General features: G+C 46.2%; 1 protein-coding gene across 2 annotated transcripts in view; it reads left to right on the forward strand.

The window, feature by feature from the left end:
* Positions 1–25,387, forward strand: part of cerkl (CERK like autophagy regulator) — a 38,165-nt gene that overhangs the window by 7,285 nt on the left and 5,493 nt on the right. The window contains exons 2-10 of one of the 2 annotated variants that reach the window (XM_028992198.1): positions 829–1,062; positions 10,299–10,430; positions 13,370–13,460; positions 16,948–17,090; positions 21,396–21,470; positions 23,745–23,922; positions 24,130–24,198; positions 24,458–24,489; positions 24,580–24,688. In XM_028992198.1, the coding sequence (XP_028848031.1) occupies positions 829–1,062; positions 10,299–10,430; positions 13,370–13,460; positions 16,948–17,090; positions 21,396–21,470; positions 23,745–23,922; positions 24,130–24,198; positions 24,458–24,489; positions 24,580–24,688 (1,063 nt within the window). The remainder of the gene's footprint in view (positions 1–828; positions 1,063–10,298; positions 10,431–13,369; positions 13,461–16,947; positions 17,091–21,395; positions 21,471–23,744; positions 23,923–24,129; positions 24,199–24,457; positions 24,490–24,579; positions 24,689–25,387) is intronic. The other variant, XM_028992199.1, reaches the window with a different exon arrangement.

Below are 25,387 nucleotides of genomic sequence, written 5' to 3' on the forward strand. Positions count from 1 at the left end.
GGCCATTTTTGGATATGACACAGTGTGCAATTTTCTAATAAACCATTCTTCATGTCAATAACTGGAATAAACACTCATGCAAACATAACATACTTTACGTTACAGATCTTTATCACATCCTGTGCAGGGTTAGGTTTATTGCTTGAGAATAATAATATTCAATCCACATAAATTCTTTGTCCGATCAATAATAATATTGTCACAGTGAAACAACCAAGAAAAATAGAAACAGAAAAAATAATATGATAAAAGAATATATTTATATACACACTAAACGCTTGACGAAATCCTTAATTGATACACCACCAGTGCACCAGACCACTGCACTGGGTATATAGCAGCAGAGAAGCTCATAGGGTGTCATTTGGATTGGATGCACTTGGAAACTACGATGGAGCCATTTTGAAGAACCCAATTCAAGATACATATTTAGTATAATTTTTTTGCAGGAGAAAGTGAAGTATGATGAATCTGCCTGTTCAGAGTCGCCTTCAAGGCGGCTTTGTTCACTATTGTCATCATCAAAAGCCGCTTCATGAGGTGCTCATTAACATGAGTCGATGATAAGAAAATGTTCAGCATAAACTTTCAAGACCTTTGGAAACTGTCCCCGTTTTTTAACTTAAGGTTTTGGAGAGACTCAAATGTCAAACTTTTTGCCTTGTTTGCAATTTTTTTTTATTGCAAAACCTCATGTGTGTTATTTCATGGTCCTGTGTCTTCAGTTTTGTTCTATAATGTTAAAAAATGTGAGACCCATAAATGAGTATGTGTGTCTAAACTTTTGACTATTAGTTTAGTTGTGTCATATTGTTGTGTCTGTTGTAGGGGACTCGGGCTCAGCAAGTACAGAAGAACACGTGGAGCTGAAGGACGTCTTCGCCGTGAAAGTAAAGCGCCGGCGCTCGATTGGCCAGCAGTCTGGGGGCACCCTGCTTGGCATCACACTCTTCCACTGCAGGCGGAAGGGCATCAAACTCAAAGACGCCGAAGTCCACTTCAACAACCTGAGCGTGGACCACTGCGAGGTCTGGTTCAGACACCTGAAGGAGCTGCTCAGAGGTGCAACTTGAATGAAGAAAATGCATGTCCTTGACGTTCCTAACACACGCATTCCATAGATTCACAACATGTCATTACAGATGAATGAAAGGGGCGTCTATGGTGCTGAGCTAAATTACTAAATTGCTAAATTACTGATTGGAAAATCAAAAACACCAAAAGCTTTTAGTCCAAATAAGTCTTCACGTCTTAAGCCTCCATTCAGCAACACAGTCTGAGTTTTATGTTTTATTGCCCTCATTAACATAATGAGATAAACAGGGTTCTATATATATGTGTGTGTATATATATATAGATAGAGAGAGAGAGAAAGAGAGAGAAATTAAATATATAATATTACTATATTATTTATATGTAAATAGAAATAATATGTCTCTTTTCTCAGTCTGAGTGGTCCATGGGTGTCTCAGCAGAGTTCCACTCCTCTCCAGCCATGATATCCCTCCCAAGGGGTCTCAAAGTCAGGGTGAGGAATGTAGACACAAAGGCACTCATTGAGAGGTGCTGGGGCGCCTGCTCTTTTGTATGATGACCATGTCATTGTGCAGCTTGTCTGCTTCACCGCGAGCGTCCGTTTCCTCGTGTGAGGAGGGGAGGGAGGAGGCGGTGTGGGGGGTGGGGGTGGAGGTGTTGGCCACAAGGACCCGCTGGACCTCGGTGGAGGAACAGGTTGGTCCCAGCCACCCTGGAGTTTGTAATTATCTGTCCCCTTCCAGCGCCGGGGACTGCCAAGACGAAGCAGCGGGCCGGACAGGCACAGGTGTCCTTCCCCACGTGGCTGGTCTCTTCCTCCAGGTCCTGCGTTGGGCACTGGGTGGGGGGCCGAAGGCAAGCTGGACCGCGCTTAGACCGGCCTCCCCTCCCGCCTTCCTAAGCCTTTTCAGTGGCGTTAGCTGCGATGAGCATCCAGTAAAATCCTGTGTCATCAGAAAATACTGCCAGCATCAGTGGGCTCTTGTCATTTAAGAAAAGATGTGTAATCTCTGCTAATCCCAAAGAGGAGACACTACGTTATCAAAGCCCTCATCCCCCCGTCCATCCGTTCATTCACCAAGTGCATTCAGTGTCTCCAGGAGTACGAAAGATTACCTACTGCTGATTTCGCGTTTTGGAAGCTCATAGCACATGTAATGCCGGCGCGTACAGTACAACCTAATCCCGGGCAATTTAGCAATGATGTAACACGTCTCGGTAGGTGCATTACTCACGGGGAATTACCGTGGATTGCCACGTGTGTCATTACCGCCTCACCCTTTGTGGACCCTCGGCTTTTTGGTGAAAGACCTTGTTTTTCCGTGGTTGCGCTCACAAGTACTTAAATCCCGCTGTTGTTGTTTTGCTGTTGTCTTGAGCGTGTGTGTTTGGAGGGTTTTGGTGAAAGAAGGACTGCAAGCACTTTGTACTTGACATGAATTCATTAACATAATTAAAATTACATGCCTTGAGGGGGCCCAAAGGACACAGAACAGGCGTATTTATTGTTGGGACGAGGGGGGAGCTCTGGTGAATACAGTTCGGGTTCGGACAAGGAATCTGCAGTAACGTGCAGACTGACCCCCGAAAGAAATCGAAAAGCGAGACTGCAGTCTTTTGACTCACCACGATCCCGTAGGCCGCTGTTTTAAATGGGGGCTGCGTCTGGCGGGACAGTTTTAGCATGAAAACCTGTGCGATAATCCCGTTTTAATGAGACGTCCAGGTGAACAGAGACGCGCTGGCATATATCCGAACGTTAGGTTCCCACATTATCCCACACCGTGGCAATAAGGCTGCAGGTGCCACATGTTGCTGCACCTGACTGCCCCCCGAAAATTATACCTTGATAGCTTCCCACAATAGTTAATAATGGTGCTCTCTTTCCCCCCCCCTTTCTTAGCGCCTGGCCTCGCTCTGTTTTCCATGGACGGATTATCGCTGTTGTTTTATTGGCTGCTAAGTCCATGCCACTAAATCATGTTGCCTCAGGGGAGACAGAGCGCGCTGAATTACAGGAGCTCTCACCTGTTACAGTGGTGCATCCTGGTCCGGGTTTCCCAGGGAACCCCCAATAGCGGGGCACAATGGAGGGTGTGTCCCAGCTGACATTCGGCACAAAAGGTGCGCCACAAACCCCCCTCCCCTCGGACCCGTGATTTCACTCCTTCTCAAAGGTGGACTGAATGCCGGACTCCGGGCCAATCTGTTTTCCTTTCTTTTTTCCCCCCCTCTTTCTTTTTCTTTTTTTTTTTTTGGGGGGGGGAAATCGCCCTGACAGGCCATGTGATGCACCATGACACATGAGGTGTGGCGGTCTGGCCCGGGAGGCCGAGGGTACAGATTAAGCGGCCAGCGGCAGGTCCAGCCGGGCCGCCGACACAAACGTGCGCAAGGGGCCCGGACCGGGACAATGGCTGCACCTGTATGAGGCGAGGCATCTATCTGATAGCCTCGCGCCACTCCACGCTTTCTAAACTCCCCTTTCAAAGATTAGGCAGCTTTCAGCAGGGGCCAGGTCAATCAGAGCCCCCACAGACCCCTGGCCGTATTGCCCCGGCCCGATATTGTGCCCTTGGTGCTCTTGTCAAAGTGCGTGGTCACACTCCAGCATCAAGCTGAACTATATTGTTGGCGCGGCAAAGGCCCGCGGAGGGGAAGAAAATGGAGGGGGAGAAGGGCGAGCGCAAAGTTCAGTGCCGAGGGCCATCCTGTTCATCCAGCCGCCATTGTGTCCAATCCGAATTCATACGAGCGCTGGAGTAAGACGAGGCAACTCCTAGTGTATGCGCTGTATAAAATCGCGTTGAGTTGTTTAACAGGATAAAGAGAGCGGCCGGGGGGATAAAGCTCTTTTTACAGCGTGTATAAAAGAATGAGTCTGGAGCTGGACAGCCATTGTAGATTTGGCGGATGCAGAACGCCATTTACATTTCTCCATTGCTCACCCTGCATTCGTGCCTAAGTGTATAAGGTTACATATTAACAGATTTTCCATTAAGTCACCCTAGGTATCCATGGAAACACTTTCTTCTAGGCCCGCTTAAACATATCGTTCTCTCAGTGGTGTGTCTTATTGAGCCATGGCTCAGTGTACACTCTTAGGAATGAAAGTGCTAATTTGAGCATCACGCGGTCACCATGGGACGATTTTTATGTCTCTAAAACCCTTAATAATGGTGATTCCAGAATCCTTTTCCCCCCGAAACCACAATTAAACAAGTTCTTCATTCGACAGAGAACTTACTTGCTGTGCAAATAAAATTAAAACAATTTAAACATATAATTGGCTGTGAGAGCTTGACTGGAGTAAAGAACTTGAACATTCTCCTCAATCATCACCTTGGAACACTATTTGTGCAAGAAGCTACTAGTTATCATGTGGAGCAGTGTGTGATAGTGTCTCGGTCGTTTGTGACACAAGTGTCCTGTGTTACCTGAGACCAAGACGTGGTACATTACCTCTTCATGTCTCATTGAAGAATGCACTACACTACTTTTTCTGGTTCATCAGTTGTCCTTCCATGTACCTCTTTAGATAAGAACTAACCAGTAACTATGGAAAACACTCTGTGTGACCGGTTGTCACATCAAAATCATTTTTATAGTAGTCAGTGTGACATGAGCCATTTACTGGTCCCACTGAAATAATACATCTGTTGGCTCTGGGTTATTGTATCTGGGTTATGAACATCAAAACGTCATGGTTACCAGGGTAGTGGGAAGTCGCGTGAGTGAATGAACGAGTGAATAGGCGAACGGGTGAAGTGTTGAAGGGGGCGAGACCGTCTGTTCCCGTGGCCCTCGGTGGGGAAGGTGCAGGGCTCGGCAGATGCCGGTCTGTGCTGGAGGTACTGCAGCGGTATCACTTTCCCTGTATACAGCGTGTTGGTTTCTCGCCGTATTCCCAGCAGACTTGCCTCCTCATTTTTCTGTCTGTCACACCAGCCCCCCCGCCCCTCGGTGGAGGTGTTATCTACCATTGTGGCAGCCCAGGACACATGTCGCTGTGTTTCTGCCACACGTGAAAGTGGAACTACAGAGTTCTCTCATATACTGTATATACAGTGCTGAAAAAAGTCTTCAGCTTCCCCTCAATTCTTCTTATTTCGCTTCCTTAAGGAAGGGCTGACGTGCAGCAAATTGTAGGATTTCATTTGATATCGTCTTCAGTATTCACAGAGTGATGGGCTTGCATTCCGATCCACCTTGCAATACCAAAGATTATCCTCAATGCTCATTAGAGTAAAAACAAAAAAATCTGTGATGTACACTATTTACCTGTATTTTTGCACATAAGTCAGCATAGCTATTGCATATAGTCCTGTAGACATATAGAATTTTTTGCTAAGCATTATGTAATTATATAGACGTTAAAATTAATTATTTGAAAAGGCATCTTAAAAATAGACCGAGAATCCAAAATAAAATGTAAAAGTCCTTTCAAAGCCGCATGAACCTAGTAAAAATATTTTAAATCTCATATTGGCTCAAGGTCCCAGTATCCTTTCTACATCTTCCTCATAGAGGCTTTAGCAGCAGATCCTGCCTGGTGATCCCCCTGCTTGAGGGGACAAATCTGGAGAGGGTTGGGGCTCCCCCACTGCTAATGCGCGCTAATGCCAGTTCCTGACACAGCGCCAGATGCTCCGGTTTGGCAGAGGATCTGAGGAAATGTCTGGGTGTTCACCCCCTGTACAGAGGCCACGAGCTGAGGAGGAGAGCGGCTGAAGACAGGGGACGCGCCTCTCCCGTCCTCCTGCTCCGTCTCCTTTATGCCCCCCTCCCGAAGCCCAGCGCTCCCTCCAGGCCTACCCAATCCAAGCCTCCGGAGCTCTGACCTTTCCCACACCCAGGCCCCCAGCCCGGGCTCGTCCATGAGAGGGCATGTTTCCCCTGCCAGTCAGCCGATCTGCCAGCCAGCCAGGGATTTTCACCGAAAAAAAAAAAAAATAAGACATCTGTTCCTGAGGATTAGCAAATATTCGGTGCACCTCCGAAAGCCCATTGGTGCATTGTGAATGGAGCAGGGCGCTGAACTGCACATGTGACTACAACTACCATCGCGCACTCCCTCTTTCTCTCGCTCTTTGTCTTTCTCCCTCCCTCTCTTTCATACCCTCACCGCGCCTGTGTGTGTGTGTTCTTGTCCAGTCGCCGGAGCTTGGGTCTTTGTGTCTTTTAAACGCTTTTAAACTAGAGATTAAGAGACCATCAAAGAAGGCTAAGGAGGCCACACCGATTGGATACAACGCGGGAAAACAACCGGCGCCGCGCGTTTCCTGCTGTAAACATTGCCGGCAGAGCGGTACTCTGCCGGCTCTTTGTCTTGTCGCCGAGATCAATATGAAATGTGACCTCGGCTCCAGGTAATTTACTGCTCATTACCGGGAGAGCCGTCCCCGGTGCCAAATGCTCTCCGGAGAGAGGCCCTTAGCAGGTCTTCACAGACGCTCTCCTGGGCCGCCGTGGCGGCACAGCGCTGCACTCGCAGTGTTGGGAGAAATTAGGGCTGGGCTGATGACCCTCAGGGGTAAAACATCATTAGGCCACAGGGTCCGCGGGAGCAGGCATCATCTGAAGGAGCCGATGACCTCATGGAATGTGCACAGGTGGCAGGAAGTGGTCCGTTCGCCGCTTTTAAATATTAACGGGAACACATTAGCGACATCTTTGCCGGTGTCCAAATGACCAGGTTTCTGGAACTGCGGAATAAACTACCATGCCATTTTTTTTTTAAAACTAGATATTAAAATTGATGACACAACAATGAAATAAGTAAAACTCTTTGTACAAAGAGTTTGTATGTTTAAGCACTTCACTCATGTTACTGATCTTCTCATGATGCCAGTGATGATGGTGGTGGTAGTGGGTAACACACTTGCCTATGAACCAGAAGACCCAGGTTCACAGCCCACATTCTGTCCCTGAGAAAGACACTTAACCCTAAGTGTCTCCAGGGGGGGACTGTCCCTGTAACTACTGATTGTAAGTCCCTCTGGATAAGGCAGTCTGATAAACGCTGTAAATATAAATGTAAATGATGATGCCAATGTGTAAAACAGTCATGAAAGCTAAGAGAGGGGCCTATGAAGAATCCGATTCAGGAAGCGTACTTTTCGTCTGTTTGCCACATCAGGTCATGTAAAAGAGTCATTGTCACATTCTTCATCACCTGCAAGGAGTAGGAGCAAGACGCCAGTTCACCGAGTGTGGATTTAAACTCCCTGTGTAACTGCAGAAAGGTCAGCGTGACCCCTTGCTGACCCCTGTACACATCCTAAAGTACCTAGAGTGGGGACATGAGCAATAGAATGTGACCATGGTGCGATGGAAGAATGTGTGTCTGGCCTGATGAACAACGTAGATCAGGCCTCACCAACAAGGACGCCTAAGAACAAGTGACACTGGGACCAATACATTTTTTTTATATTTAAATATCGCTATATATTCAACGATTACACTTATTGACAAAACATAATCTCCCCATTTTGTCATATCAATAATGTCTGTGTGATGCTTGTATAGGTAAACTGACCAGCCTCACCTCAAAATAAAGGTTGGAGTTTTATATGTAGATTAGGGGTTCCTAAAGGTCACAGTGACTAATTAATGCAGGCAAATTGCAGGTCACATTAATTCTTTGGCCACTAATTATTTTGGCCTATTTTTTATGAGGACCTTGGAGCTCATTGTGAAACCCAACTCCCGGCCTCCCCCTCGGTGTCGTCTTTCTGCAGCTTCACTTGGAGGCCCACCGCGGAGCCACACAAACACTGGATTATGTTCCATAGTAACACGGCCTGTGCAGCGGGCTTCCAGGGAGCCTCATGACCGAACATGAGCAAGGAAAACGGCAAAATCCTTTCCACCAGTAGCCTTCCTTTTCAACAAACTGAACCACAAAGACAGTTTCAACTCAAATCTTGGACCAGTAGTTAAAGTGGGTCTGTCCCACAATTCACAAATGCAACAATGCAAAGTTAGATAAAGGAATAGAAGAAAATTGAAAGTGCTGTAGTTATGAAGCTTATTCGTAGGGCACATTTTTCAAATTGGCGCTACGCACAGTACTATGTGCTGAGTGTGAAGCGTTTTCATCAGTCAAGGGTGTCCTACGCACCCTTTTACTTGGTGTTCGCCCAGAAGATGATATTTAATGACGTTTGGCCTATTTTCAGGATCCCGATAATTAGCTCATTCGTGGATACATCAATAAAGGTTTATTCCAGGCGACAGAAATAATTGCACACCAACAAAAAAGGGAATTAGTTTCTCTTCTTGGAGATGCCGATAACTAACAAGCATATCTTTCTTGTTTTATCTATTTATTTAGGTAAATTCAGAGGACACCCACAGAAGATAGTTTACACAGTTTGCCGCAAGCGCAGCGGTGTGAAAGTCCGTGGCACAGTGAGGGTGTGCTGTGTGGCTGTGGGCTGTTTGGAGGCGGCCGGCTCCTGCTGCTGCCCGGCCTCCTGAGCCCCACCGACAGCAGCGGCGTGCTCCAGCTTCCCCCCTTGCACCTGCTCCCCTGTGTCAGGACCAAGGAGCGCCCAGGATTGGGCGGATTGGAGGATCAGGTCTCCATCCCCACCGAGCCCCCACGGTTCTCTTTTCTCAGCTTCCGTAAGCCCGCCCCGCCCTCCCACCTCTTCCTCCTCATCATCCGGGACAACGTCTCCCCAGCACCTCCGTTTGAAACCGCGACCCTGTGACCCCCCCGCACATCCCCCCGGTAACCCCGCGACTGTGATGTCAGCAGGGCGGATGGTGGAGGTTTGGCTGAGAGTGGCGGCTCGTTAGCGGGTCAGGGTCAGGACCTTCAGGGGCCGGATTAGAGTAATGAGGGAGATAATGGGAAGAGGGCACGGAGCGCGTGGACGTCCATCGATCCCAGACACCGGGAAGGCCAGTTGGGAACTCTCCTAATTCTGACTAATAATCGGCCAGCCCTCCGCACTGTGCAGCGTCGGAGACGGAACGGAGCGAGGGAGCGCGACGGGAGGGCCCATGCGGCTCTTTATTCATGACTCTCCATCGGTCTTGGCAGCGCTTCAGGCACTGTAAACAAGAGCCGCAGCTCTGACCTTTCTGAATTGGAGGAGACTGAACCCTCTCTGTGTGAAAGTGGCGAAGCCCAAAACACGCTTGGACAGATCGGGATCATATGGGGAGAGGGCTTAGGCTGCAGGAAACAGATGTGCGCCCCTCAGATCTGACAGGAGGTCTGGATGTCTCAAGGAGTGTGTCGAGTGGGACAGTGACTCCTGAGGAGTGTAAACTGGGAAACAGTGGTCTTGCTGTACAGTTTGGGGCCATCGGTCCATTTTCCTGCAGTTCTTTGGGCATGTTCAGTAATGTCATGGCATTATTAACCATGATCACAAGTTATCTGTATCTTGGAGGACAGGAAACTGCTGGCACGTGTAACGTTATAGTCCAGGTGATTCTCGAGATAAGATGATCCTTTAGTAGTCTGACACGTGGGAAATTTACATTTTTCTCTATAGTTTTTAATGCCAGACAGTCGTATTTTTTGTCTTGTCACATCTCTGTAATGCCTTTAACTGATGATAAGTGAAAGTGAAGTGATTGTCATTGTGAAACACTGCAGCACAGCACACTGTGTCACAATGAAATGTGCCCTCTGCTTTTAACCATCGCCCTTGGTGAGCAGTGGGCAGCCATGACAGGCGCCCGGGGAGCAGTGTGTGGGGACGGTGCTTTGCTCAGTGGCACCTCAGTGGCACCTTGGCGGTTCGGGATTCGATTTCCGATTATGGGACTGTTTCCTTACCCACTAGGCCACCACTGCCCCAAGTAACAAGGTAACCAGGTGACCAAAGCATTTGCTAGTCTACCTAATCCTAGTCTATTACTACCAAACCAAAGCATCAGAATATGAGCACTTGATTTCAATAATTCTGACGTGAACTAATTCAAATTCAAATTCAAATTTTATTTGTCACATACACAGTCATACACGGTATGATGCGCAGTGAAATGCTTTCTGCAACTGCTACAGACCACAGTATTGCAAATGTTGCAAGTAAACAATGAACCAATATGCAAATATTGCAAACATAACCAAATATTACACTTTTACGTCTTTAACATAAAATATGTGTAACTGGTAGGGTGAAGGTGTGCAAATGAGTTACAGTTTTTACAATGTTTAAAGAAAGAAGAAAGAGCCATAAAAGAAAGAGCAGTAACTACATTGTTCCGGCCTTTAATGTTGCAACATTTTTATTTCCTAGGTTTCCCGAACAGGCCAAAGTCTCTGAAGGTATTTGTGAACCCCGCCAGCCATAAGAAGGAAGCGTACCAAATCTACTTGGACGAAGTGGCACCGCTCTTCAAGTTGGCTGACATTGATGCCAACGTCACCAGTAAGCCATTTTTTTTTCATTTTGTATACAGTGGCAATAGGATTGCAAACAAAGACAAGGACAAACTCAAAAGGTCAAAGGTCAGACTGGTACCAGATTGAATTTAAGAAATGCAATAAGATCATTGGATGGGATAAATGGCACCATCTTGAAAATGACTGGAAGATCCTCCAAAGTGATGGCTGCTGCATGCACCAGTGACGGGAACGCGGGCAGCGGCAGCAGGTTGACGCCGTCCAGTTTGTGTGTGTGTGTGTGTGTGTGTGTGTGTCCGTGTGTCCATGCACGCCACTTAATAAGGCCTTTGTGTTTGCAACACGCTGCCCCTCAGGCAGTATTGCTGGAAAAAGGTGCATTAATGTCTACCCCTCAGGCGCTGCTCACTCGCATCACTCACCCCTCATCGCATCACATCCCTCCACATCACACCGCCGCCGTCTTCGCATATGGCTTCATAGCAACAGTCTTCTTTTTTCCCCCCCGTTTTAAACCAGCAGCTCAGGTGGAAGACCGCCACGTCTCCGCCGCGGTAATGCGAGCCGCCGCAAACGCGCTTTGCATGTGAATAAGGCGGATGCCGCTCGGCTCGTTACCGCAGACTTACCTTTTGTTGTTGTGTGCAAGTGTTTTTCCGTCTGTTTGTCGCGCTGAATAATTTGGCGCTGCATGTTTATCCGTGTTTTTGCATGTGTGCACAAGCATGCGCGTGTGTGACTGTATTATTTTTTTAGCGCGTAAAATTTCATGGAACACGTGTCTGCACATCCTCACTGATTTGTGTGTGTTTGTGTGTGTGTGTGTGTGTTGGGGGGGGGGGGGGGGCAGAGCAGCTGTAACACACCGATGTGGAGGGGTTTTAAGTGCATCTCGCATATATAACGACAAGAGCCGCGTCTCTCCCGTTGGTAACCTGACACAGGGGGAGGAGCCGCACCCATCTGTTCCGACAGGGTGGAGGTCTCAGCCCCCCCCCTCCCCCCGCCACACTGCAAGGCAGACGCCCCCTACTTTTGGGAAGGGGAATGCCGCAATCTGGACACTAATGAATGTAGGTACCTGAGTCCAGAAGCCATTTGAACGGTAATAGAATCCGCTTCCTGATGATGCGCTCCCGGGGGCAGCAGATGAGCGGTCGAAGGCGGAGCCATTAAAAGACGCTTCGCCTAATAGAAATGAAAGACCTCATTCTGCGGCCAGCCAGCACGGCTGGATTACTGGGGATTTTGTTCTTTTATTTATTGATTTATTTTTTTTCCCCCCATTTTAATTATTGGTATTTGTTGCATCCTGAATAAAACGGGTTAATCCGTGAGATGTGATTATCTAATTCACAGATGTTTTGAAATTTGATTAAAATTGATAAACTGTGCCTTCGCAAGAGCACAATTGTAACACACAACGCCTAGGTCGAAAATGAAAGTGAAGTGAGTGTGAAGCAAGCAATTTTCACTATGTGTGATGGGGATCACATAACTGAAACAATCTGATGAATAGATATTTATTCAGCAAACACTGCTGGAGATTACAGTTGGTTCTAATCCGTTTCTGCGCATGTCGGGCAATCACATTTGCATGATAATGAACGATAATGTTCTTACTATACTTAATTATCCTAGATTGTATATGATCCCAAGGATGCTAACCCGCTTCTCTCGGCACAACTGAGGAGCAACTGAGTAAACTGTGCCCACCGAGCCCTCGGTGCCCTCTGTTGTTGATGAGATTGGCAAGGTCAATGCCAGCGGCTTGGCCAGTCTGGTCAGGCCGGTCTGGCCATTATTTTTAGTTTGCTCACGCTCCCCCTAAAGGTCGTCAGCCGCCATTGCGCCATATTGTGTTCACAAATTGTTTTCAAGTGGATGAGTGGACATCAAAACACCATTAATATTACAGGCTCTGATTTTTTCCAAGTTTCTTCAAAGCAGATCAATTTTTTTAATTTTAGATGCAAATAGTACATGCAGGAAATTATTATATTTATTTGTTATATATTTTCCTAATAGTTTATCGTTTTTTTAGTTTTACATGCATTCTTTATTATTTTGCAATATAAAGTCTGCTGGATACGCACAGGTCTTATGTACGGAACTGATATTTTGCTGGTACCAGGGACAAACATGCATAAAACATTCATGCCCATAAAGATGCACATTCTTACACAAAAAAAAAAATCCATCTGCAAGTGTCACATCAGTCAGAGTGACGGCTTTGATGGGCGCATACAGCTGGGACCCGCTGCATTGGCGGAGGCGCCCCAGAAAAATGCTAAGTGGGGCGCGGGCCCATGGTGCCATCTGCGGTGTGCCACCCCGTTCCCCCGATTCGCTGGCATTTTCCTGGGCTGCCGCGAAGCAGGGGCGGTTTCCACGGCAGCCATGCGGAGCGGCAGTTCCCCTACGTCTCTGGAGAGTTTGAGAGGCGGGTGTCACACCCCCTGCCCCTTTTCATTGTCTCACCACACCCTGCATGATTGTTCGTTGCACCCACAGGATGTAGTCCCTAAAAACCAGCCCTTATCCAGGTACCAGCTGGCACATGCAGCAGGAATAAGCGCAATATTCACAATATTGTGGGAAATGAATCCTAACAACATACACTGTAGGGTTTGATTTACTCAGCCTTCCTGGCTAAATAATGCATCGCTATCAAGTATTATAAAGCCAGTCAGTTAATAAAAATGTGGGGAAAAGTGGTGTATCATTAACGTCTGGCATTTATCGCATATATGGAATAAGTCACGTGTATAGGATGTGTTTATATCCAGTCCGTATTTTTCAGATTTTACATGTACGAACACACTCGCCAGGGTCTGTGTATCAGCACACAAGAGTAAATTCTTCTTCACGGCCAGCGCCATATGCTCCTCTGCATGATTTTGCCACATAGTGGGTTTAAAAAAAAAAGTGCTAATGTCAGTTTTGTCTTCCTTTCTCCGACAGTCACGGAGAGGAAGGGCCACGCTCTCGCCATCCTGAAGGAGTGCAAGCTGGACGGGTATGATGGGTACGTGTTCTCCTGGAGCCAGAACAGGTTGGACCCCCCCCCCCCCCCCCCCCCACACCGCATCACCGGCACACGGTCGCAAGTGCAGCTGAAAAAAATTCCAATTAAAAGGAGGGCTTTTGCACAAGCTGGTGACGAGAGCAGCGATGGCACCGCCTCGGAAGCAGATGACGGTGTAATCTCGCCCCCTGCTCTCAGCTCGCCTCTCCTAAGGTGGCATTTAGCCGTAATGAATAAAGCAGTGTTTGGTGAGCGGGGCTAGGTTTTAAAAAATGAGTGATAATGCTTTGATTAGAACAGTGTGCCGCGGGGCACCAGCCGCGCCGCTCTCCGGTAGCGGAGCCCGTCTCCTGTGTGGCCGCGGCAGGTGGCCCTTTAATTACCTATTTTGGAAGCGGTGATGAAGTGGCTCCGTCCAGCGCGGCTGCTGGTGCCGGGGCTCTCGCCACACCGCCGCTCCCTGGCTCTCCAGCGCGAGTCACAATTAGCCCCTCTTAAACATCTCTGGCCTCCTGTTTGCCACCCGTCACTTAAGCCCAGGCCGTCGGCCCACCAGGTTTGGGTGCAGTAGCAGGGGGGGGGATGGACCCAGCGCTGCAGGTCTTTGATTAAAAGCACAGCATGACAGTTCTGATAGGAGACAAAGGACAAGGACAACACCCCCCCCACCCACACACACACACACACACTCCCAAAAAATGCTCTGGAATGGACGTGGTGGGTGAAATTTGCGGGAGAGCTAATTACGCCACGCGTCAGGCCTTTCGGCACGTTGGAGGTCTGGCTTTCTGCGGGGACCTGGGCTCTCAGGGAGCGATGGAGTTCTGCGGTTGCAGGCAACAGATGGAGCAGGTGAAGGGGATGACTGAAGAGACTGAGCCCCTGATCCTGCTCTCACCAGCTGATTACGTCCACCTTCGGCACCAGCGCACGGTTCGGGAGACTAATTTCCATGTTATACACATTAAAATACATATATTTTATTCCCAGTGGCGGACTGTACTGAAGTAGCTTTAGTGTATCTCCACTTTCAAAATCAGTCATTCATTTTTGCATAGGAGTGGGGGGACAAAATGCACAACAGATCAAAAGTAATGATATTACAAAAGTAGTGATGTATTTTCACCAAAAAATGAGTCGATGTCTAGAAATAATTTAGTTATGTTTTATCTTGGGTATCTGTACTTTAACTCAAGTCCATGGTTTGTTGCTCATTAATATGTCAGGTTAGCCTATGCATTCTCATAGAGGCATTTGGTTAATAATATACTGACTAACATCAGTCAAAAGTAGGTATAAAAAAATATTCCTGCCATTTCCACTGTGGGAAAAAAATGGTCCCACAGACCTGCTCATGAATTAAATATTATGCCCAGTAGCAGCTCCAATTTATTTTTAGTCAGAGTTGATTAATTCGAATGGACTCATTACTTATTGAAGATTTACAAACATCCCTAAGTGAGTTTTTTTTTTTTTTTTTAGGGGGTATTAATTTTTCTATTTTTTTCTTGCATGACAAAATCACTTGTTAAGTCGCTGTCAGGACCTAAGCTTCTTAACTCGGCTAACTGCAGCCTGTTGTTTGCAAAACAGGAGAATATTTAATCTGGGAAATCTGCGTCAGTGACTTAAAAAGCACGGATGCATCTACTGTACGTCTGCGTGGCTTATTCCTTCTGGGGGTCAACTGAGTTCAATACTTACAAAATAGGAATATAACGGTAATATAATTCATGTTTGATACTGGATTGATTATAACTAATACCTTCCCGGGCTAAATTATTATTATGACCTTTATATTACATTTTTCTAACTTGTTTGCTATTATAGGTACCATGTTGTGTATTACCTTTCTTTAGTTCTGCTCTAGGTGGATAAAAGTAAAGTATGTTTGAGTATACCATTTTAAAATGGTTTTCTTAATATATGCATATTATTATACTTGTTAGTATGCTTCTATTCTTTAGTTCAGAGAACCATTATGCAGATTATGCTAATTACTATCAGGCCACACCCATAATAAAAAACCTATACAAAGGAGACTTTCTGCTCCTGTGTGTGTTGCTCACCTAATGATCATCTATACTATTTTGACAGACCTCTCAAACACACCCCTGTGCTGTTGAAATGGGAGCGAATAAGCGTTCTGATATTTCTCTGGCTAAAAACAGCTTCAGATAATTCTGTAATCAACACCTTAAACGCAAGCAACAATTCTCCACACAGATCTCTCATTGTCTTCGCTGACTTTTCCCCGAAGACAAATGTGTTGCCGAGCTCTGAAACACGGCCAGAGCTGTGCGCTGCATTTTCTCACTTTAACTTTACAGCGCTCGTTTAATTAATCTCCTAAGATTTCAGCCCGAAAAGGTAATGGCAATCGCACATTAATAGATCATAACTCATTAATTACTTCTGCCATCTGAAAGTTCTGCTCCGCCTTTAATGAAAGTGTGCAAGTCTGGTTCCGTTTCACGTGACGAGACACGGGAAAGTGAGGCACAATAAGAATGTTAAAGAGGTGCCACCACTGCCAGAGTTGCAATTATTCCGGTCACACATTAATGTTAATGATCAGCACCTCAAAGTGAAAAAAGCCTTTATTTATACAGATTTTTCTTTCACTGCCGGTGATGGATGGTAAACCGGAAGCGTTGTATGGCCTGAGCTCTTGTTAGTAGGACCTTTCAGCGAGTGACAGAGCATTAAACGGCTTCCCCGAAATTAGAACGGCGCGTCTAGTCTAGGTCAGGGCCCGGAGCTTGCCATTTCCGCAGAGCCACCGAATTAACACACAACCACTAATTGAGTCCTGATATGGTAATCCACGGATTTAAATGGCAGAACAGTTATTTGCATTATTTGCACATATGCAGAAGGCTGTGGGATGGGTCATGACTTAATTAACCTGAGCCGAATGTTTGTCATTGATGCAACCGTTACTAGGCGTGAGTAGTGTATAGTGGCACCATTGTAACAGGGGCTGGAGTAATCTACATGTGAGCTGATAAGGTATTGTTAAAAAAGGCATTTCTGAAATGAACGTAATCAGCTTTGCTCCGCAGTCTGAATTTATTAGTAATTTGCTTAAAGCAGATTAAGGGGCTCAGGCATTAAAAAAAAAAAGCTATATCTTGCAAAGGGAGATCTGACAAATTTCCTATTACAAATGTGCATCCGTTCAATATGTTTAAGGGGAATAATGAGTGTGATTAATTGAAATTATTGCACGACATTCAGTTTGTGGTTATGAATTTTTAATCGCACTCACTGGTGGCTTATTTAGGACAGAAAGAAAGAGATCAATTATACATTTACATTCATTTACATTTACATTCTGGCTTTAAACATGTTAAATAATTAATTGTTTGAACATAAATAATTGCGTTAACCGCAGAGTGAAATTATCTCTAATGTATTAATTATCTGGAGCCTCAGATTGGCTTGTTGGTTTGTGTTGTGTGTGTTTCTTTATGTGTGTAACGGATGCCTGCGTTGTGTGTTAATCTGCTAGTGTGGTGTGTGTCGGGGGTGACGGCTCCGTCGCCGAGGTGGCCCACGGGTTGCTGCTCCGGGCCCAGATGGATGCTGGAAGGGACACAGACTCCATCTTCACGCCCGTCCAAGCAGCGCTTCCTCTCGGCATAATACCAGCAGGTGAGGAGCAAGCGCGGCGGCTCATTGGCCGCTGCAGCTGTTCCCAATCCGGCCCGAGATTTGGAACACCTTTCCCCTCCTCTGATTGGCCGTGGCCTTATTCCTTGTGCCCCTAATGTTGTTGAACTTTCTAGGTTAAATTAACATTTTGAAGCCATTACGCTCAACAGAGAGAACGTGGGTTTATGTGGCTAATGCACCCAGAAGCACCTCCAATTTAAAGCACTTTACTTTAAATGTGCACCCCTAATGTCAGGATGATTCAGCCGGATCGTGATCTCCAGCTTTCCCTCCTGCAAAAAACCAACAAACAAGCGCCGACCCGGTGTATCATTATCAAATTGATGCGATTGCAGTCGGCCGTCTGAAGAGTCGGATTGCGTCGCGAGTTAATTGCGCCTGAACACTTTGGAAATGGAGCTGCTTCCAGTCTTATCAAACCCCCCCCCCTCTTTGAAGAAAAAAAACCACACAGGAACACTCAGGCAGAGTTTATTCTTCTTTTTTTTTGGGAGGGGAAGCCAGGGAAACGCAGAAAACGGCCGCCGGTGACCCCCGGTCTGGTGCCAACAGGACCCCCCCTCCTGTCGAGAGCGTGGGCCTACTTTTTGGGCCAACAGTTTGACCTTCACTTGTCATCCGCGCGGCTGCGGCGAAACGAAGCGGCGTCGTTCGCAGCGATGGAAGCCCTCCAAAACCGCACTCGCCGTAAATTGGCCGATCTCAGGTCACTGTTTCTCTTCATTAGCGCGTCGTCCCACGGGAGCATTTGTAAACAGTTTCCTGTCACGAACAGGGAGAGATAGGCACCCCCCGAGGAATTGCCGCGCAGTACCAGGCGCGGGTCAGTCTGGTGGGAAAGGCTCCATCGTTCCCAGTTATCACTCTTTGTTGAGGAGAAGCTCGAAGCAGCTGAGGCCCTCCGCTGCTTCCTCATACGTTACTCACATAAACCTGTCAACGCAGACGTCAAACAGGAGCCGGCAACTATATATGCCCACGTGCCTCTGTAGTGGTGTCAATCAATTCCAAAACACGTGTAGTTCATAACAATGACAAGTACTTTGCTTGTGTTTTTTGAGAAGATGCACAACACAAATCCGTGGTCTTGGTACAAAGAAAGGCACAGAATCATCACCCATTTTTTTTATATATCACATCTTAGTTTTAGATGTCTTCTAAACACCGGAATCTGATCTCTGGCATTTGGCGTTACAAATGCAGCTCAAGTGCTAAATCACAAGCAAATAACATTCATGCAACCTTAACACAATGTAAACGCAACCATGTTCCATTCCATTTTTTACACCTTGCTTGTAAAGACAGCTGACGACCCAAAATGCACCAGGGGATGTCTCCTGTTATTCTGGTCGCCCTGCTTTTCAATTATGGGATTTTAATATGGGAGCATGTGAGGTTCAGCGTGTATGATTAACAGGCATAAAATACAAAATAATGTGTCAGTGTTGACAGCCCTGTCCAAAATATATAAACATAAAAATATATAAAAAAAATGTCTTTGTTTTTCTACTTTGCTTTGGAAAAAGATTCATTACAGCCTTATTTTAGCTTTAGTCTCCTTATTGCAATTTTTCTCTTTTTTTTAAATAAAAAATTCAATGCTTCGAAGACTGCGTTTTATTGCATGCCGGCTTAAAAGATTGACGTGCAATACGTGGGATGCACAGCACAGACCAATTAAGAGCTTTTCTGCATATCACAATATATGCTGCTTTATATGTATAGCATATAAATTAGTCTCCTAATTAATTTGCCTGGTCTTAAGGGTTTCAGGGGGACTGTTAATTTCTTTGATATTCCAGGCAAAGAACCAAAATGTTGGTGCAGTTTTCATGAGTCTTTCAGACATGCTTGACTAGCGACTCATTGCATCACATTCATTTGCCTGGGTGGGTGAGACATTAACAGCCTTATGAATATTCATGCTGTCTGCTTAATTAAGTTAATTGTTCTGCAGAAGTGCTTGCACTTCCAAGGACATTTTCCCCCCTTCCTCTTCCCCTTTTCAATCCACCCCCTGCACCTCCCTTTCACAAATATCTGCATGTTAGCTACCTTCATCCGTCACGCCACCCAGGAATGGATAATGCAAATGTATGAGAGACCTGACGTTTCTTGGCACGGCCCGCACCACTGTGCCTTTTGGGATGAGAAAATGAATGAGGTGAAATATGGAACCGCGACTCCTGGTGATGATACAAGCGGCACGAACAACAATGCTGCCAAACAAAGGAGGCGGGAAAGAAAAAAGGACCGCGTTATCACCAAGATGGAATGATGAGGTTGATTCATGGATCCTATCTGATCCCAGGTTGCTATAACAAATAAAAGGGTGGATAAATAGGTGCTATACATTCCCATGTTCATTTTCTTATCTTCCCTTTACAGTTTACCTTGATTTCCTTGTAACTGATGAAATGAAAGGATGTTCATGGCTTGTAAAACACAGTTAAGCCGTTGGTAATAATCAATTATTGCTAATCATGGCGAGCAGACAGGAAGAGGGTCATCTCAAGACAGAGAGGAGGAGGCGATGCCTTAAGCCATCGTGCCCATTGTGGCAGGGATGTGGGCACTCTTGCTCTCTCTCTCTCTCTCTCTCTCTCTCTCTCTCTCTCTCTCTTGCTCTACAAAATCACTGCGGCATATGGGGACTCCCAGAGAGGCCAGGAAGTGCTGGAGGTCTGCGAGGCTCCAGAGGGCCAGAGGGGCGGGAGGGGGGTGGCATCCAGTAACCGGTAACCTGGGAAGCGGGGGGGGGGGCCCGCGGACGCGGCCCTGTACCTGCGGCCAAGCTGTCGACGCCACCTTGCGCGCTCCAGCACGCGGTCCGGGGGCCGGCACCCGTCCGAGGAAGGGGGCGTCCTGTACTCATTTACAGACATTTGCTTTCATACCCTGTTAGTCTGAGCAAACAAAATGGCGAGATAGCGGCATGAAAGGAAATGCCTACTCACCCGACAAGGACACGCTGCTCTGTGTGTTCGCCCCTGCTGGTAATCAGGACAAATACAGACACCTGTCCTTTCCTCGGCCCCGCCAGCAAGGTAAACCCGCTTAATTGGCACAAGACAATATCACGTTAAATTAATGCCCTTTACCGAGCGCTCGGCGCGTTTTAATCATTAACTCCGCCCTCACCTACTGCGTGCGCTCTGCCGCTGCATCCGAGGCCGAGACTGAGAAAATACGGACACTTGGCCGCCCCTGTTTATTTGAGCCTCACTACAGAGGAATATTGCACGATGGGACGTGTACACTTTCCTGGAAAGCTGAGGAACGTCAAGGAGGCTTCAAAGGCCTGTGATAGTGTCCTTTATAATTGATTTTGATTAGAGATTATATCTGACTAAACCAGAGAGACATTGGCAAATCAAGAGATCATTGTGAATGCTTATTATAAATTTTGTTATATACTTAACAGAATGACAATAAATTCAGATTACAGAAGCCCCAATTAAGAATTGTGTCTATGCATAAACATTCCTTTCAGAAACAATCAGAATCTTTTGTTAGTGATTGTAGGTAATATTCTAGATTGTGGACAATCATCATAAAGATTCATCTTTATTTGTGATGAATAGGGCACAATTTCTAGTAAGATTATGGAAACTTTTTTCATACTTTATAGTATGAATGTACTAGTAAAAATAATATTTATAATATATAATATATATAAACCCTTGAAAAATGTATTTTGTTCTCTCTAGCATTACACTTGTTATAAACGTGTATATGGCTATAATTATTTATCTGGGTTCTTGCACTATGGAAGTCCTACCTACGTAATATGTAATTAAAAAGCCCTTGTGAGTTGGAAAAAGAATAGGAATTTCAATATTTTTGGGACCATAGTTATTATTAGTAGTAATAGGCCAATAAAATAATAAGACAATAAAAATCAGCCATGTTTTTTTGTGGTGTTTTTAATGCAGATCACATTTCTTGTTTTCTTGCTTAGTAGCTGGTTTAGTGACCGCGATGCACATTTTGCTGTAACCAGAGTTCACTGTGCAGCTCCACTTCAGCACCCTTGGGTGCTTTACAAGTTCATCAGAACACTTGCTGAGTTAACAACCTTTACTAATAGCAAGAAACCAAGGCCTTAGCAAACCTGCAGCAAGTTAAAAGTAGTCAGAGAAAATAAATGGCATTTTTTTTTCCTCATGCAGAAAGGCCAAGGCCAAGTCCTGATCCTGCGTCATTACGACGCGTCATTTATAAAATGTGGCACGTAACCTTTGACCCTTGGTGCTCACTCACTCTCCCTCTTCAATTGTGCAGGGTCCACCAATGTGGTCGCCTGCTCTGTGCACGGAATCAGACACGCCGCCAGCGCCGCCCTCCACATCATCCTGGGTATGCGTTACACCACACTACGGAGCCAGCTTGGTGACACGGGGGCCTGGAGGAACAGGGATTTAATGGAGCAAAAACATACACGATATTAATATGTAAATGCGATTCATATTTACTTTTCAATTCCACTGAGTTATGTGCGGCGGGGCAATTGGTACCCGTTTCAGTGTTGGAAGCGGCTCCTTCTCGCCACAATGGCAGAATGTGTGGTCTCAGCAATCTGCTGCTTAATTAGAGACTCTGACTCTGTGTGTGTGTGTGTGTGTGTGTTGGGGGGTTGCTTTAGCCCCCTGTGCTGGTTCCGTCTCCTGACTGGTAGATACGGTTAACAGGTCCCATGGAAGAGGAGCCAGTCCCAGGGGGGGCAGGGTGGGGAGAGGCTCTGCTGTCAATCATTCATCCCTCCTCTCTCGTGAAAAGGGCCGCTCTCATTCTCACAAATGCCTGGGTTTTCATGCTTCCGCTCACTCTCTGCTCATTCTGGAAGGGCAAGACACCTGTGTTTGTGGGGTGTTTTGAAGTTCGCGGCGATACGTTCGGCCCATCGTGTGGGCTGTGCAGGGTCCTCTGGGCTTAGGATGACAGACAAGCCGATTTGGCTTGTGTCAGGGGATTAGACTCGAGAGGAAGGCTCGCATCGCTGCCAAGAGGCGCCAGCACAACTTTAGCAGTAGCTTCACCGCCTCTTCTGTTCGAAATAGCTCTGTGTTTGTTTACTCATTCTTAAAGTGACAAAACATCAGAATGAAAAAACTTTTTTTTTTTTTTAAACAAAATTGGAAAAATCGAGACTTTCTTCATAAGAACTGTAACAAATCTTTGGGAGGTGAGGTTCCCCCGACGGAACAAATCTTCTCAAAGGCATCATGCTCTTTAGTGCATTTGTGTGATTAACCTGGAGCCGACCTTCTCACACGAGAGAATCCTCATCATTAAGTCCTCAGCCTTAAGAATCAGGCCATATGGTCCTGTAATTCATAGCCTTTGACGGAGGAAGGCACCGGCTTTCGGAGCGGGAACGTGGCCAGTTCCAGAAGCCCGTCATTCTTCTTTTGAGAGGATGGGCGTGGCTATATGATTAATTAGCCAAGTTTTAGCGCTTGGCATGAATTGCTGAGCTAAGTCATGACTCATCTCAGCTTATGAATAATCAGAAACACGAGAGTTTCTGACATATTTGCACAAGACTTCCTTAAAATCGGTTAGGTCTGCAAAAGGAAAAAATAACTTTTTGTTTTGTTTTTGTTTGCATCTTATAATCTGCATAATCTGCAAAGCAAGCTACACAAACGAGGGCGCAATGCTTATTTGCGTGGTCCAATGTAAGGCTTGTTCATTTCTAATTAAGCAATATTCACGCATGTGAATAAGGCCAACTGGCGGGATTTTTTTTTTTTTTTTTTTGCGCGCTTATGAATAATGCATGAGGCGCATCAAGCTGTATGCACGCCAGACAGAAAGAGGTCAGGAGTGCACCAGGGTGCTTGAATTGGAACCTGTGCGTTGGCACCATGAGATCAGATGCAATGCCTATGTATGCTAAGGGCCCTATTTTCATGCCACCGCAGTAAAGGTAGCAATTGGGGCATATTAATTCTGTCACGGTAAGTCTGTCTTCACGATTTACAGAAATAAACAAACACAAACAAGAAATCAGTGCTTGCTAGTTATATGTATGTTGGTGTGTAATTTTTTTCTGACACCTAGAAGATAAACTAATGGGAGGACCCTATAGTGATAATTGACAACTCTCACCCACCCTGCTTCCTCATTGTGGCTAGTTTTAACCCCTGGTTAATATGCCATACATGTAAGTGTAGTGCAGCTCCCATATCCTCCTTTCCGCAAGACATCTCAGGTCCACGCCCACTACCATATCAAATATGCATTATCAGTGCACATGACACTATGGACATGCTGTGTAATCAGTAGCACCTTGAAAGTATCTCTGTGTACAAACATTTTTCAATACGATAACATTATTTAAAAAGTATTACTTCTGTAATATTTTCGGAATGTAAGATGCATTACTTATAAAGAGGGTGAGAAATATAGTGCTAGAAGAAAAATGAACATTCAGGTCCTGTGACTGGGGGACACCAATTCCATCAGTATAGAAATGTTTCATTATAAGATGGTGATATGTCACATTAACTCAAATCATGCAAGTAAAATGCCCCCCAATACCCCATTGTCACCATTTGAACTTGCCATTGCCTGGGTTTTTCATAAAAGCTTTTATTGTGCGCTTCCTTTGCCTTGTTTTGCTTGCAGGACACCACCAGCCTGTGGATGTCTGCACCTTCAGCTCTCTGGGACGCCTCCTACGCTTTGGTTTCTCTGCCATGTTTGGTTTTGGCGGCAGGACACTTGCCCTGGCCGAGAAACACCGCTGGATGCCCCCCAGCCAGCGTCGGGACTTTGCGCTGATCAGAATGTTGGCGAACCTCAAGTAAGCATCCATGCAGCCAGCATTTCAACCCATCGAAAGTGCGCTAGACGTTAAAAGAGCCCTGGCCAACGCCTCTGGAGACAGGGGCTTGGCAACATTCAATCATAAGCTCTCAGTCCAGCTTCTGTGAAGGCGGTTTCAGCAGGCAGATGCGTCTCTGCTTATAGATAACGCATGCGTTAAACTTTACTTTTTTCTTTTGCTCAGGCCGGAAGACTGTGAGTTGTCCTATCTGCCTCTGAGGGTCTCCCATGGAGAAAACGCAGAACAGACAAAGTGGGTGGCAGCAGGCATCTTTGGATTCGCTCTCAGCCTTTTCTTTGTTTCGGTTTGAATGTAATGGCTTTCGTAATTTTTAACAAGCCTCCCCTGGCTTAGTTGGCCATTGGAAAAGAGTGAAAACTCTCCACTGCTGAAGGTCACCCAGCTAATGGGAGGCAAATTTAGTCTTTGTTAGCTAACAAAAAGCTCTGCTCTCAACTACATATTATTTTACCACCAACATTTCACCATTTTTAAAATAACTTGGTTACAGAAGTGAGTCTGGTAAAGTCGTCCGAGAGGCTGGTGAGTGTTTTTCTGACCTTCGTTTGACCATTTCATAGCATGACCTTCGGTCCGTATTCTGATTCCGGCTCTTTCCATCCCTTCGTTTAGAGGCGGCTGACCCCTGGCAGACCACTCAGGGCCTTTTCCTGAACATTAGCATCATGGCCATCCCATGCCTGTGCTCCATGGCCCCTAGAGGACTGGCCCCCAACACCAGGTCAGTCTGTCTACCCGATCAAGATGATTTACACGTGGACGGGTTCCAGAAAACCTGGCTGACCTGCCAGGACCGTCGTGAGGATGTCTCGTGATGTAAACCCCATGAGACTGGGTCAGCGTGTCTGTAACGCACTAGGCTAGATGGGATTCCAGCATCCTGGCTGGACAGTCCCTTGGGTGGCGCTGATGGCAGGGGGCCAGGCTGGAGGAGGTAATCCCAGAGATTGGAATCAGTGGTTGGATCAGACCACTGAGGTCAAAGGCATCAAACTGGACTAATCAGCAAGTAATTACTATGATTAAACTGAGTGGCAGGCAGCCTTAAGATCCGAGCATCTGCTTATGGGCCTTTGGGATTCCACGGACCCCAGAGCTGGAACTTGTGCAGTGTGAGGTCCAGAACTGCGGAACATGGCGAGTGTTGCGGCCGTCTCTGTTGTCCCAGCTCAGAAATGGATGAGAAATTAAGGAGAAAACCAGAAATCTGAGGGAAACTGCCGTAACTCCAGTTTTGCTGTTTTGGTTAAGTTTTGGTACCTTTAGAGGGGACCACAGGAAATCATTCCTCATCCATCCAGACATAACATGCCATGTATTTAAAACAGTCATGTGACCTGTAAATGCTAAATAATTGCTCCTGAGAGTAATTTTATTTTTCCAGATATCTATATACAGTGGAGGAAATAATTATTTGACC

The sequence above is a fragment of the Denticeps clupeoides genome, chromosome 9 (assembly GCF_900700375.1).
Source record: "Denticeps clupeoides chromosome 9, fDenClu1.1, whole genome shotgun sequence".
Taxonomy (NCBI): domain Eukaryota; kingdom Metazoa; phylum Chordata; class Actinopteri; order Clupeiformes; family Denticipitidae; genus Denticeps; species Denticeps clupeoides.